A 12,552-nucleotide genomic window follows, 5' to 3' on the forward strand; every position below is an offset into this window, starting at 1 on the left:
CTGTACAAGGGTATTGAAAATAGTAATGACAAACACACGGATACACTAAAGGTTGAATTGGATGGACTGGTATCTTTAATCAACCCTACCAACCATGTAACTTTGAACATCTTTGTTTTAATGCACCTGATACCAGATGGAGAAAAAGAGAACGGGAATGCATTACACACACACACGTACACAAGCATGAGGAAATACACATTGAAAGAAGGGATTATGGTATGAACTAGTGTGCGAGATGCGAGCACCCATTCAGTTTTTATACCAGGATCTTGGGCGTTCAGCTAGAACCCCAAAGAAAATTTGCAGCCATTTATTACACAATATGGAAAAAAGGACCATGAACTTCTTTCTAATTATTTTTATTTTTGGTAAAATTGGTGTGTGTGCGCCTGTCTGTTCCTTAACGTGATACGAACAAGTAAACAGAAAAAAATTAAAAACATCACAGGTCATATAGAAAAAAGTAAAACCAAGAAGATCAAAACTCAAGTTTTAATTTCACTTAAAGTAATTTTTTTTTAAAAATCTCAAATTTAACCTGGAAGTACAAGCATACAAAAAAGGGGATTGTTAGGAACATGTGCAGTCACAGTGACAATACAATTGAGTCACCCAAAATAAGTTCATTTCATTGGCATTAAATAAATTATAAATACATTCAACAGGAATGAAATACATTGCAAATATTTACAAATAGGGACAGAGTTAACAGTTTCACATATCACAATATGGTTACTGATATCCAACATGGCTAACAACTTCTATTTTGGTATAACTGGATTATTTGAAGCTATAACCTCATGCCAAATTTATAAAGACATAAGGATATTCACAAAGCCGCACTGATCTTATACAATCGCTGTTACTTGAATTGAAGGAAAAAAATTATATAAACTAGAACATGGTTAAAGATCTGAAACAGACCTGAGCCGTTAAAAGCAGGTAACTGCACTCACCTCAATATCTTCCAGAACTCCACAGGAGCTCCCAAACCAAGATCTCCAAGTATGCAAATGTGAACTTCCAGCTTAGGAATAAAACTGACCAAATTTCAGCCAATTTCTGCTGATGGGGGAATCAAATGACTTCTCTTGTTCTGCTAAGCGGCGCTCAACGAGAGAAATCTTAACACTTATGGACCAGCTTAAGAGTAAAGTGGGAGTTTTTCGAGCTCTGACTTTTGGGACTGGAAGTCAATATTACCATATTGAGTGCTTTGGAATGGGTGTTCCATTCAATGCCTGCTTTTAAGTTCTTAGAACAGTTTCTCAACCTAAAATGTGTGTGTAAACTGGCAAGGAAAAAATACAAGGACGTACAAAAACAGTTTGCATGCCACCTCTGAATCCCTAGAGCACCTGGGAAACCCTAAAACCCGTGGTGCTCAGTAGTGCAAATTTAAAAACTTTCATGGTCAATAGACCCAGCCTGCGCATTCCAGACTCATGCATCTTACTACTGGGCAATCTTTTTGCTGGACAGCCTTATCAACCAATAGTAAGTCAAATGAGGCAGGAAGGGGTGGATCAGAATCAGAGACTTTTGAAGCTAGGTGGTGTTTGAATTGGTTTTGAGGTTCCCAGGGCAAGCTACAAGTTATCACAGTAATTGTTCACACACCTGTAGATAAATCATTTCAGAGTATGTGGCTTTACATTTTTGTCATTCAATACACAAACATTCTCTGGTCAAACTGGAAGATATTGTTTTAAGGCTGGGGGCTCACTGGTGGGAATTGGATGCGTGTTTCGCATGTCAGGAGACTGACCGACTCTCAATAGAGCCTGTTCACACAGCTCCGGGACAGCTGCGGAACGATTTGCATAAGGGTCCTGTGCATCTTCTGGTCCATTTCAGGTCTGAATGCAGCCAAAAATTTGGACAGAACTCATGCCTGAAATGGTGAACAGGGATGCACTGGACCCCCTGCTGTGAAACGGCTCCACACACAGTGTGTACCCAGCCTCAAAGGGAACACCAATTATCCTACATTTACTTTCTTTGCAATAAAAAAGGTAAGTATAGCATAACCCCTCATTACATTTTTGCACAGTAGTACAGCATACCTCCCCACCATTATGTGTATTTTTGTGTGAACCTCCTTTATTACAAAATACTGGCATAACAGCTAGGGCAGAGAAGAGGGAAATCTATTACTAGGGTTGCACCGATATAGTTTTTTTTTTTTTTTAAACCAGCGAGTACCAATACTTTTGGTCAAGTACTCGGTATTGATACTTTTGAAGTGCAATTTAAGCCCATCCTGGTTCAGTCCACTCAGCTATACCATATATATAAAAAGTACTGGGCATCTTCAGGATCTTTGCCTAGTAGATGGCTGCTAGATGCATGGGTTATATTGCTGAAGGGTCATCTTGCATGAATAAAAAACAGGGAGGGTAAGAAAAACTATTGGAAATGACTGTCATGTTAACTTTAATATTAAATTGTGGAGAATGACATGGTAAGACATTTACAGAAAAAGCCAGATATGCATTGACACCATAACCTTTTCTTGTGGCAAAATAAGAAAGCCTAAAAAATTAAACACAAAAAGGAAAATAAATTTCAGAAAGCCAATTCTAATAATTACATCCATAGTCATTCATTTATAAAAAGAAAATCTCTCAGCAGAAAAAATACACACCTAGAAAGGCCTAGAAACCCTGCTGTCACTGCAGACTCCCAGGCTGTTCCAATAGGCAGAGCTTGGAACTGGTGTTAAATCCTACTTGCCCCTTCTTGCCTCCATTACAATTCTGTTTGCCAGTGAGGCATCTTATACTGCCAGACCAAGAGATATTTGTGGGGGACAGGAGGCAGTGTAGTAGATTTATCAATTAAAACACCACATTTACCCTGGATAAACAATTACCCTTTCAAAAGACCTCCTAAGGCAATTCATATTCTAAAACAAATTTTGGCCCAAACTATTTCCTTCACTAACGTGTGTGCACTGTATAAACTGTATGTAGCCTCAGTATACAGCACTGTGTTCCAGGTGTGACATGAGACCTTCCTCTCTCACATCCAGAATATAACAGCTTCGAACTGAGCATCACTCATGCATTCATAGGCAGTTTTGTATTTTATCAATGAATAGAAATGAGGACGCTGATGACATCACAAACTCGACTCAGATAATCGCAGGAAGCTTTGTACTCATTGGTGGAATACAAAGCTGTCTATGAATGGCTATGAGTGCTACTCAGCCTGACGCTATTTTTTTCCGGGTGTGAGACATACGAGCTTGGCCCAAATTATTTAAAGTGAAAGTAAACCTGATTTCAGCTTTTAAATCTGGTCCACTTGGTATAGCTTGTTATAAAAGCAAAACTCAGGGAAGATTACTGAAGTTAAAGGAATATTAAATTGAAAAAAAAAAAAAAAAAAAAAACACAAATTTAATAAATTGCAGCTTACCAAATATTTTAAATGTGGTGGCTGCATTTTTTTAGGCTTTGTTTCCATCTGGTGATCTGGCCAGTAACATTTCAGAATACATTAATAAGCTAATAAACTAAAGCTAGTAGTATTTACCTGTTCCAATGGTTGGATGCCTGCAAGGTCCCTTGCTGGCATCTTTTCCATGGCCTGTTTAGGCACAATTCTCAGAGTCTGCTGTTATAGGCAAGCTTTATCCTGTCCATTCAGTCTATTTGGTCAGTAAGGGCCAAGAGGTGGAAATAAAAACCTCAAACATCAGCTTCCTCTCTGCTATTTTTTTACATATGGTCAAATAAAGCAACTTTTGCATTTATTCAAGTGCTAAAACTTCCCTAAGAACGGGACAGTTAAATTTAAATTTGGCAGCTTAAAATGTAAACAATATATTGGATAGTATTAAGGGAAAATACAGCAATTTGAATGCAATGGTCCAGTTGTACAAATTACCCACATTGTGTGCTTGTGTTATCCAATTGCTACATTTGCTAGAATAAGATGATTTGCTAGTAGTTAGGTCAATGAATTATGCAAACAAAGCAAATAAAGTGTACTTGCATTAAAAATCCTCACATTAGCATGAATCTAACTATAGAAAAATCAGAAAACCACACAAAATGAGGATAAAATATAAATATAAAACTTGTCATGTTGCACACAAATAGTTAGGCGTCAGTTTCTTATTGCAACTGCAGAAATGACAGGTGACATCCAGCTGGTTGCTATAGACAGCACCTCCACTTTTCACGCCCTTCACTCTTAACACCCTGTATGTAATTAAATCACTGCAAATATATCAACGGGCATAAAGCATTCAGACAATTGTTTTCTACCTTTATTGCTTGGGTTTGATTTCCACGAGTCTTATAGCTAATAATCTTAATTCAGCTTCGCTGAATAAGATCACAATCATCAAATTCAGCTGCAAAATTTTCCTATGTAAGCTGTGAACTGCAAAACCATACATCTTTCAACTACCATTCTCTTAAATAAAAAAAAAAAAAAAAAAAAGTTTAAGAAAATGTGTTGACCTCGATGGTGCCTCCGATCCCTCAGTTCCTTAAAAAGAAATTACATCTCCAATCACACAGTGACTTTATAAAGTGGAGGCATTTTTCTTTTAGTTCAGTGTTGTGACTTGCGCCCAACCCTGGCCAGGAGTACCTTCACATCTCACATTACTTGAGTTTCCAGTCTGCGGATTTTTTTTACTACAAGGTCGATGTTGATTATTGGGTTAAAGTACAGGGCCCAGTAGAACAGGCAATTGCAAACAAATTGTGGAATCAAAGGCCAAAATATTGCAACAAAAAGCCCCTGCGTTGACATCTTCCAAAAATGACCCCACATGAGGCGAGGAAAAGACCTAAAAGAGAAACAAGAACTAAGAATTAATCCTGCTAATGCAAAAAACAAGCAATTAAAACTTTTCAATGTATTTTGTGCAGTGTGTAAGGGAAAGGTCAGGTGTCAAATTGCGCTTTAAAGCGGTAGTAAACCACAAAAAAACATAAAAAAAAAAAACAAAACCTGCAACTCGATAGCATGTTGTGCTAGTATGCATCGCATTATGAAATACTTACCTTAGAACAGTGATGGAGAACCTTGGCACCCCAGATGTTTTGAAACCACATTTTACATAATGCTCATGCACTCTACAGAGGGAGCTGACATGTTCCCTCCCAGTTTTTCGGGTTCCCTCCCTCCGTCCTGGCACAGAGCCCTGAAGTTCAGGCACAATTCAGAGCGCATGCGCCCCTGATGTCAGCTGCTGCATGCAGGATGAATATCTCCTAAACCGTGCAGGCTTATTTGTAGGAGAAAAAGTAAATAAAAATAACCAAGCAGGGAATACAACCGCTTTTATCTGCAACTCTGCGATTTTGATTTAGTGGGTTCATTGATGGACACTGCTCCTTTTCTTCACCGTGGGTTATGCTGCCCCCTACAGGAGGGCACTAGGCAGGAAAAAACTTCACTACCCCTATGGGGCAGTCCTTTAGGGCAGTGATTCTCAACTCCGGTCCTCAGGGCCCACTAACAGGCCAGATTTTAAGTATTACCTTGGGGAGATGCAGACTAGAGTACTGCAATCACTGAGCAGCAAATTATATCACCTGGGATGTATTTCAGTTATCTTGCAAATCTGGCCTGTTGGTGGGCCCTGTAGGCCAGGGTTGAGGACCACAGCTTTAGGGTATACTCCCACTCGCAGCTATAGCCACTGTTGTAAGCAATGTCAGAAGAAAGCCAACTTCATAGACGGGTAGGTGCTGTTTTCGTCAATGAACATCAGAGAAATTGATTTTACGTTAGGTCAAAAATCCCCATTTTCTCTTTCGTTCATTGACTATCACAGCTCCTTATCTTCTTCACCGCTGGGACATCCCAAAGCTGTTTCAAACATGAGGGGTGGGAACAGCAAGAAAAATTTCCCATGGCAAAACTTTAGCCAAACGGGTAACATGGAGCTCAACCATAAGCTGGAGCTCACCTGAAAAACAATACACCGTCAAAGATGGCCAGGTCATCTAAACAGCAAACCTGCATCACTGGCGCCTGATGACGGAAGGCCCAGGAGGCACTAAAGTGCCCGAGTAGAGTACGCCTTAAAAAGGGAAAGGAGGAACCCGACCCTTTAATTGAATAAGCCTGAACCACAGTCTGTATGATCCATCTGGAAATGGGTCGCAGCAGAAGCAGCAAACCCTTTCTGAGGTCCTTCCGTGAGTATAAAAATGGATTTTTGTAAGATCTTACCGTAAAATCCTTTTCTCTTAAGCTCATTGACAGACGTAGTCCTCCTTGATTAATATCAACTCGGGTTATACTGCCCTCTACAGGAGTAGGACTAGACAGGAAAGAAAACGCTCCGGCCACACCCTAGGGGCAGTCCCAGAGGGTATATCCTCTCACTTCCTGCTACAGCAAATCAGTTATGTCACAAAGCAGTGTTTAGAGAATTTAACCCAACCCAACTCAAAAACAGAGGGGCGGGTACTACGTCTGTCAATGAGCTTAAGAGAAAAGGATTTTATGGTAAGATCTTACAAAAATCCATTTTTCTCTGTCGCTCATTGACAGACGTAGTCCTCCTTGATTAATATCAACTCGGGACGTCCCAAAGCAGCGCCACAAATGAGGGGTGGGATAACAGAAATCAAAATCCAGAAGGCCCAACCGGAGCCAACCAGAAGCATCAAGGACTCATCGAGCAAAAAGATGAGACCCAAGTGAAAAAACCCAACAAACCCTCGAGGTAGACCAACGGTCTCCTCAAATTGCGGCCTGCAAAACCTTGCGGCCAAATGAGGCATCCGACGATGCCATCACATCAACTTTATAACATTTTGTAAAGGTATGAACCGACGATCAAGTAATCGCCTTGAAAACCTGGACCCCTGACGCCTGATGGCGGTAGGCCCAGGAAGTACTGAGCGCTCGAGTGGAGTGCGCCTTAACAGGGAACGGAGGATTCCGACCCCTAATAGAGATAAGCCTGTACCACCGTCTGTCTAATCCATTTGGAGATAGTCGCGGCAGATGCAGGCAACCCCTTTCTGGGGCCATCCGTGATCACAAAAAGTGAATCCGTCTTACGGAACGATTCCGTAGTCTTCAGGTATACCCTGACCACATCCAAGGAATGCAACGCATATTCCTGAGGATGATTGGGGTTAGGACACAAGGAAGGTAGCACAATATCTTCATTCAGATGAAAACCTGAAACCACCTTAGGAAGAAAGGATGGCTTCGGATGAAGAACTACCTTATCCCTATGAACCACTAGATATAGGGAATGGCATGATAATGCAGCCAGTTCTGACACCCTACGTGCAGAAGTGATAGCCACCAAGAAGGCCATCTTCTGGGATAATGTAAGCAAGGGAATCTCCCTGATATTTTCAAAGGGAGGTTTCTGAAGAACCGACAAAACCAAAGATCCCAGGGTGGTAAGGGCGCGCGCACTGGCGAAGCCAAGTGCTGCACCCCCTGGATGAAATTCCGCACCAAGGAATGAGTAGCCAGAGGCTTCTGGAAGAAGATTGCTAATGCTGAAACCTGACCCTTGATAGTGCTCAAGGATAGTTTCTGCTGAACCCCCTTTTGCAGAAAAAACCAAGATTCGGGTCACCGAATAGGTACGTGGGGGAAAACTCCTACGATTCACACCACGCAATATAAGCCTTCCATGTGCGATAATAGACTTTGCTGGAAGTCGCTTTCCTTGCTTTAATTAGAGTAGGCATAACTGAAGCTGACAATCCTCTGTACTTCAGTACCTGGGTCTCAATGGCCAGGCCGTTAAAGCCAGCGACTGTAAAGCACGATGGAAGATCGGTCTTCGAGACCGCAGATCCTCCCTGAGAAGAAGTCTCCAAGGAGCGTCCGCGACTAGTCTTGCCCAAGTCGGCGTACCCGGCTTGACGAGGCTAGCCCGGAATTACCAGGATAACTGGAGTTCCCTCCACCTCTATCCTGCGGAGAAAACTTGAGAGGGGGGGGGGGGGGGAAGACATACAGTAGCCGATACTGCCCCTACGGGGCGCTCAGCGCGTCGGCTGCGTCCGCTAGAGGATCGCGGGCGCGAGCCCTGTTGAGCCGACATGCCAACAGATCCATATCTGGGGTGCCCCAATGAAGGGACAGCTGGTGAAATACCTCTGGATGAAGAGACTATTCTTGATCCAGAATCTGACGGCTGAGATAATCTGCCTGTCCACCCCCGGGATGAATATATCGCGGAGATAGCTGGAACAACTGTTCCGCCCAATAAAGAATGTTGGCCACTTCTATGGCCGCCAGGGCACTCTTGGTGCCCCTTGGTGATTGACATAAGTCATGATCGTGGCATAGTCCGATTGGATCCGAACCGGGTTGCCCTGGAGCTGCTTGGTCCAGTAAAATCGGACAAAGTCTGATCGCTCTCAGTTCCAACATATTTATCGGTAACCTGGAATTTATCAGAAGAAATGACTTCCCCTGGCTGAGCATCGGAGACCGAAGCCACCAGACCAGAATCTCCCTGGTCCGCTCGCTCAATCGGATCCGATTGTCCAGGGAATCGGGATCCCGATTCCATTTGAGAAGAATCTCCTCTTGGAGAATTCAGGTACGAGACTGGGCAAACGGTACTGCCTCTAAGGAGGCGACCATCAGCCCCAGCCAGTTGACGGACAGCAACATCCGAATCATTGACTGAATCTTCTGGAGTTTCTCCGCATGGAGAAACACTCTTGCCAAGGATGTATCCAAAATTAGGCCCAGATAGTTCAGTCTCCTGGTGGGAACCAGGGATGATCTTTGGGAAAAGCAACGAAAACGCTGATGTCCTGCGAAAATGGGGATATGAAGATAGGCATCCTAAATGTCTATGGACGCCAGGAAATCCCCCTGATGCAGGGAGGCCACCACTGTATGGATGGGCTCCATCTTTTCCAAGACCAGAATTGGACGCACCTAGCCCTTTTTCCTGGGCATTGTGAACAGGTTCAACTAGAACTCCTCCAAGGAATGGGAGCTGCCACTGCTTGTTGCATCAAGCTGTCCCCCGCAAAGCTTTTTAAGCGACCCGGGGATGTCGAATATTGGAAGGGAAGAATCGCACCGGTGGAAGTGATCGAAAACTCGATCTTGTATCCCGACCATATGACCTTGCGAACCCCTTTATTCGGGATTCTGGAAAGCCCGGGATCCGGGAAGTGACCGGCTTTCTGGAGGGATGGCGATCTGTGGCTGCAGTAACTCAGGCATAGGCATCGGCCTGTGTACACACTATGACAGGTAGGATACCTCTATACCTCAAAAGTAATGCCTTTTAGTAGTCTGCCACTGACTTCAGTCACCCTTACAGTCATATAGTGACTTTAGATAGTCAGCTCCCAAACCAAGCCTCCTGGTTTCTATTCACAAAATCACACTGAAATTGGGGGATTTGTGACCTGTTATAGGATAGAGGGGAGACCCAGAAACTGAGTGTCCGACCATCCCAGAGAGGGGCCCACGTCCACCAACAAACCCGACAGGGGGAGAGGGGGAACATTCTACTCACCATACCGGAACCAGGCAGGCGCCAACTCCTGACAGAACCCCTCTCCACCGGGGTGGGGGGGCTGTCGACCAATACGGACGCCGTGACTCTGCTGGTCATTGGCGTCCAGGCGAGACGTTTAACTCGCAGGGTCAGTCCCCGTCCAGTGGGACTATGTCGCGGCCGACCCAGCGCGGAGCTATGGCCTGCACGCGCTCGCAGGCTTAACTGGGGTGACCACTGGATCTCAACATCCAGCCCGTCGCCCAGTTTCAGCGTGCTTGTTTGAAGATCTCACAGGAACACTGGAGAAAAAAAGCTGTTTAAAAAAGTATTTCTAAAAAAATCCTGCCAGGACCGAAGATCCTAGCAAGGAATCTAGGTCCTTACTCCTAACTAGACAGAAAAAACTGATTTGCTGTAGCAGGAAGTGAGAGGATATACCCTCTGGGACTGCCCCTAGGGTGTGGCCGGAGCGTTTTCTTTCCTGTCTAGTCCTACTCCTGTAGAGGGCAGTATAACCCGAGTTGATATTAATCAAGGACTACGTCTGTCAATGAGCGACAGAGAAATAGTGATTCTGACTCCCTAAAAGACTCCGAAGCTACCAGGTACACCCTGATTGCCTGAACCACATCCAGGGAATGCAAGGCAATTTCCTTCGGATGATTTGGCCCGGGACACAGGGAAGGCAACACAAGGTCTTCATTCAAATGGAAATCAGAGACGACCATTGGAAGGAACGATACAAAAAGGAAGGGTTGCCCTGTGGGACTTTATATGAGGTGCACACAAGTCATATGAAATACAAAATACATATTTATTGATTAAAAATGATCACAGATAGTTATCACTGTAACAGATATACAGATGGGTACATACATTTCAGAGATCAAACAATGCATAGTAGTCATGTCATGAAGTGGTAGGAGTACATTGCATAATGAATAAAAGCATCATCAGAACTCAAAAAAGGTAAATATGTTAATGTAGTAGTAGGAATAATTTGTACAATGAGTTAAGGCATCGTTGAAACTCAACGCGTTTCATGGCTCGCAGTATGCCCATTCATCAGGAGTAGATGCATATGTATCGCAGCTGAGACATCTGTGCTGGAACAGCGCTAACGCATGGCGGCAGTAAATAAGTCCGGTTCAGAAGCCGAAGGAACGGGACCAAAACATTGTCCCACCGGTGAACAGGAGGGGAGTGGATGCGGGACATGAAAAAGTACGGGATGGAGGTGTACCACTTTGACAGTACTGAACCCCCCCTTTTTTCTCTTGCTCTGAACCCAGGTGAAAGATACCTATGCCCAATGGGGTTCGGTATTGTCTTTTTGTTACATTGATATGTTGGTTCAGCCAATTAGCTGCATCATTTACAAATAACCATACACATTTTTACTTTCATTTTTTCTTTACCCCCCCCCTTTTTTTTTTTTGCCTGTAATGGCGCTCATATGCATGGTCATCTGTGCTGGCTTGTGGTGTTCCCCCTGGTGGCGGTTTTGGTCCGATTTGGGAGCTGCGATGCAGTATTAGGGGAGTTCTCATACCCCCTGCTGTCCCCTCCCTACTCTGTCGGGCGGGACCACCTCTGCATCAGCGCCATGATCCAATGAACCAGACAGTCTGATTGCTGGGAGTTCCAGTACATTGATAGGCAGAAGATAGGAAGAGTCCAGACCCCCTGCGCACCATCTGTACCGTGGACACCTCCCCACCCAGACAAGTTGGCATCCGTGGTGACAAACATCCAGTACAGGGGAAGAAAGGATTTTCCCTGTCGAAGTGCCTGGAGAACAAAGCCACCAGATCAGGGACCCTCTCGTACCCTGGCTCAACAGGATCAGATTGTCTAGAGACTGAGGATTTTTGTCCCATTATACCAGAATCTCTTTGCAGAGATCTCATGTGGAACTGTGCAAATGAAACCGCCTTGAAGGTAGACACCTTCAGGTCCAGCACCCGAATGCAAGCCCGGAGGGATTACAGTCTGGACAACAGAAGCTTGATTGCCTCCTGCAATGTCTGGAGTTTTTCCAGAGAAAAAAGCTGAGGCGGAGTCCACGGTCAGACCTAGATAGTCCAGATGGGTGGACGGAACCAGAGCAAACTTCTGAAGGTTCAGAATATAACCGAACTCCCTCAGAGTTCGCAGAGTAATCTCAAGTTGTCCATCAGAGCATTCATAAGAATCTGCTCGCAGAAGAAAATCGTTCCAGATACCCCAGTACCGTGATCCCCCCGCTGACGCAACAATGGCAGCACCAGGGCCAACACCTTTGTGAAGATCCGAACTGATAATGCTCCTAGCCCATGGCAAAGCGAAGGAAGCGCTGGTGATCGGCACATATTGGAATGTGAAGGTAGGCGTCCTTGATAACGATAGAAGCAAGAAAATTCCCCTGAACTACTGTGCGAATGGACTCCATTTGGAACTTCTGTACCCGCACAAAGCAGTTTAGCGCCTTGAGGTCCAGAATTGGACGTACCTTCCCTTCCTTCCTGGGAGCAGTAAACAGGTTTAAGTAGAACCCCTGAAAAAGTCCTGAAGTAGGAACTGGGAGTATCACCTCTTGGAGTAACAAGTCTCACACTGCGCCAAATCGACCCTGTAAGCGATCTGGGGACAAGCGCAGGTTGGAAGAACCTTTTCGGAGGATAAGACTGAAACTCGATTCTGTAAATCGGACCGAATTACTTTGTGGACCCACTTGTCCTTTACCAGGGAGGTCCACAGATCTGGAAATAAGCGAAGGCGTCCCCCCACACCAGATAGGGGTGAGGGCGCCCCTTCGTGCAGAGGAAGACTTGTCCACAGGTCTGGAAGAGCCTGCTCGTGGCTTGCCAGACCAGGGACGCTTGGAACCTCCAGTGGATGCCCTGGAGGGCTTAGATCTCGTCTTGAGACCCTGAGGGACGAAAAAAATGACATGAACAACCCCCATCTACGGTGGGGCTCATTTACTTTTGGAAGCCTGTGGAAGAAGAGTACTCTTTCCCCCCCCCCCCGATGCCCTTAATTATGTCATCCAAGGAAGCTCCAAACAGGCAATCCCCCACTAACGG

General features: G+C 44.6%; 1 protein-coding gene across 2 annotated transcripts in view; it reads right to left on the bottom strand.

Annotated features, from left to right (window-relative positions):
* Window positions 1-3,815: 3,815 nt before the first annotated feature.
* The window catches only part of BFAR (bifunctional apoptosis regulator), a 93,099-nt gene continuing 84,362 nt past the window's right edge, over window positions 3,816-12,552 (bottom strand). Inside the window, exon 9 of one of the 2 annotated variants that reach the window (XM_082261994.1) lies at window positions 3,816-4,813. In XM_082261994.1, the coding sequence (XP_082118120.1) occupies window positions 4,621-4,813 (193 nt within the window). In that variant the 3' untranslated portion in view covers window positions 3,816-4,620. The remainder of the gene's footprint in view (window positions 4,814-12,552) is intronic. The other variant, XM_082261995.1, reaches the window with a different exon arrangement.

This window comes from Pelophylax lessonae, assembly GCF_965119305.1.
Source record: "Pelophylax lessonae genome assembly, chromosome: 6".
NCBI classification, from domain to species: domain Eukaryota; kingdom Metazoa; phylum Chordata; class Amphibia; order Anura; family Ranidae; genus Pelophylax; species Pelophylax lessonae.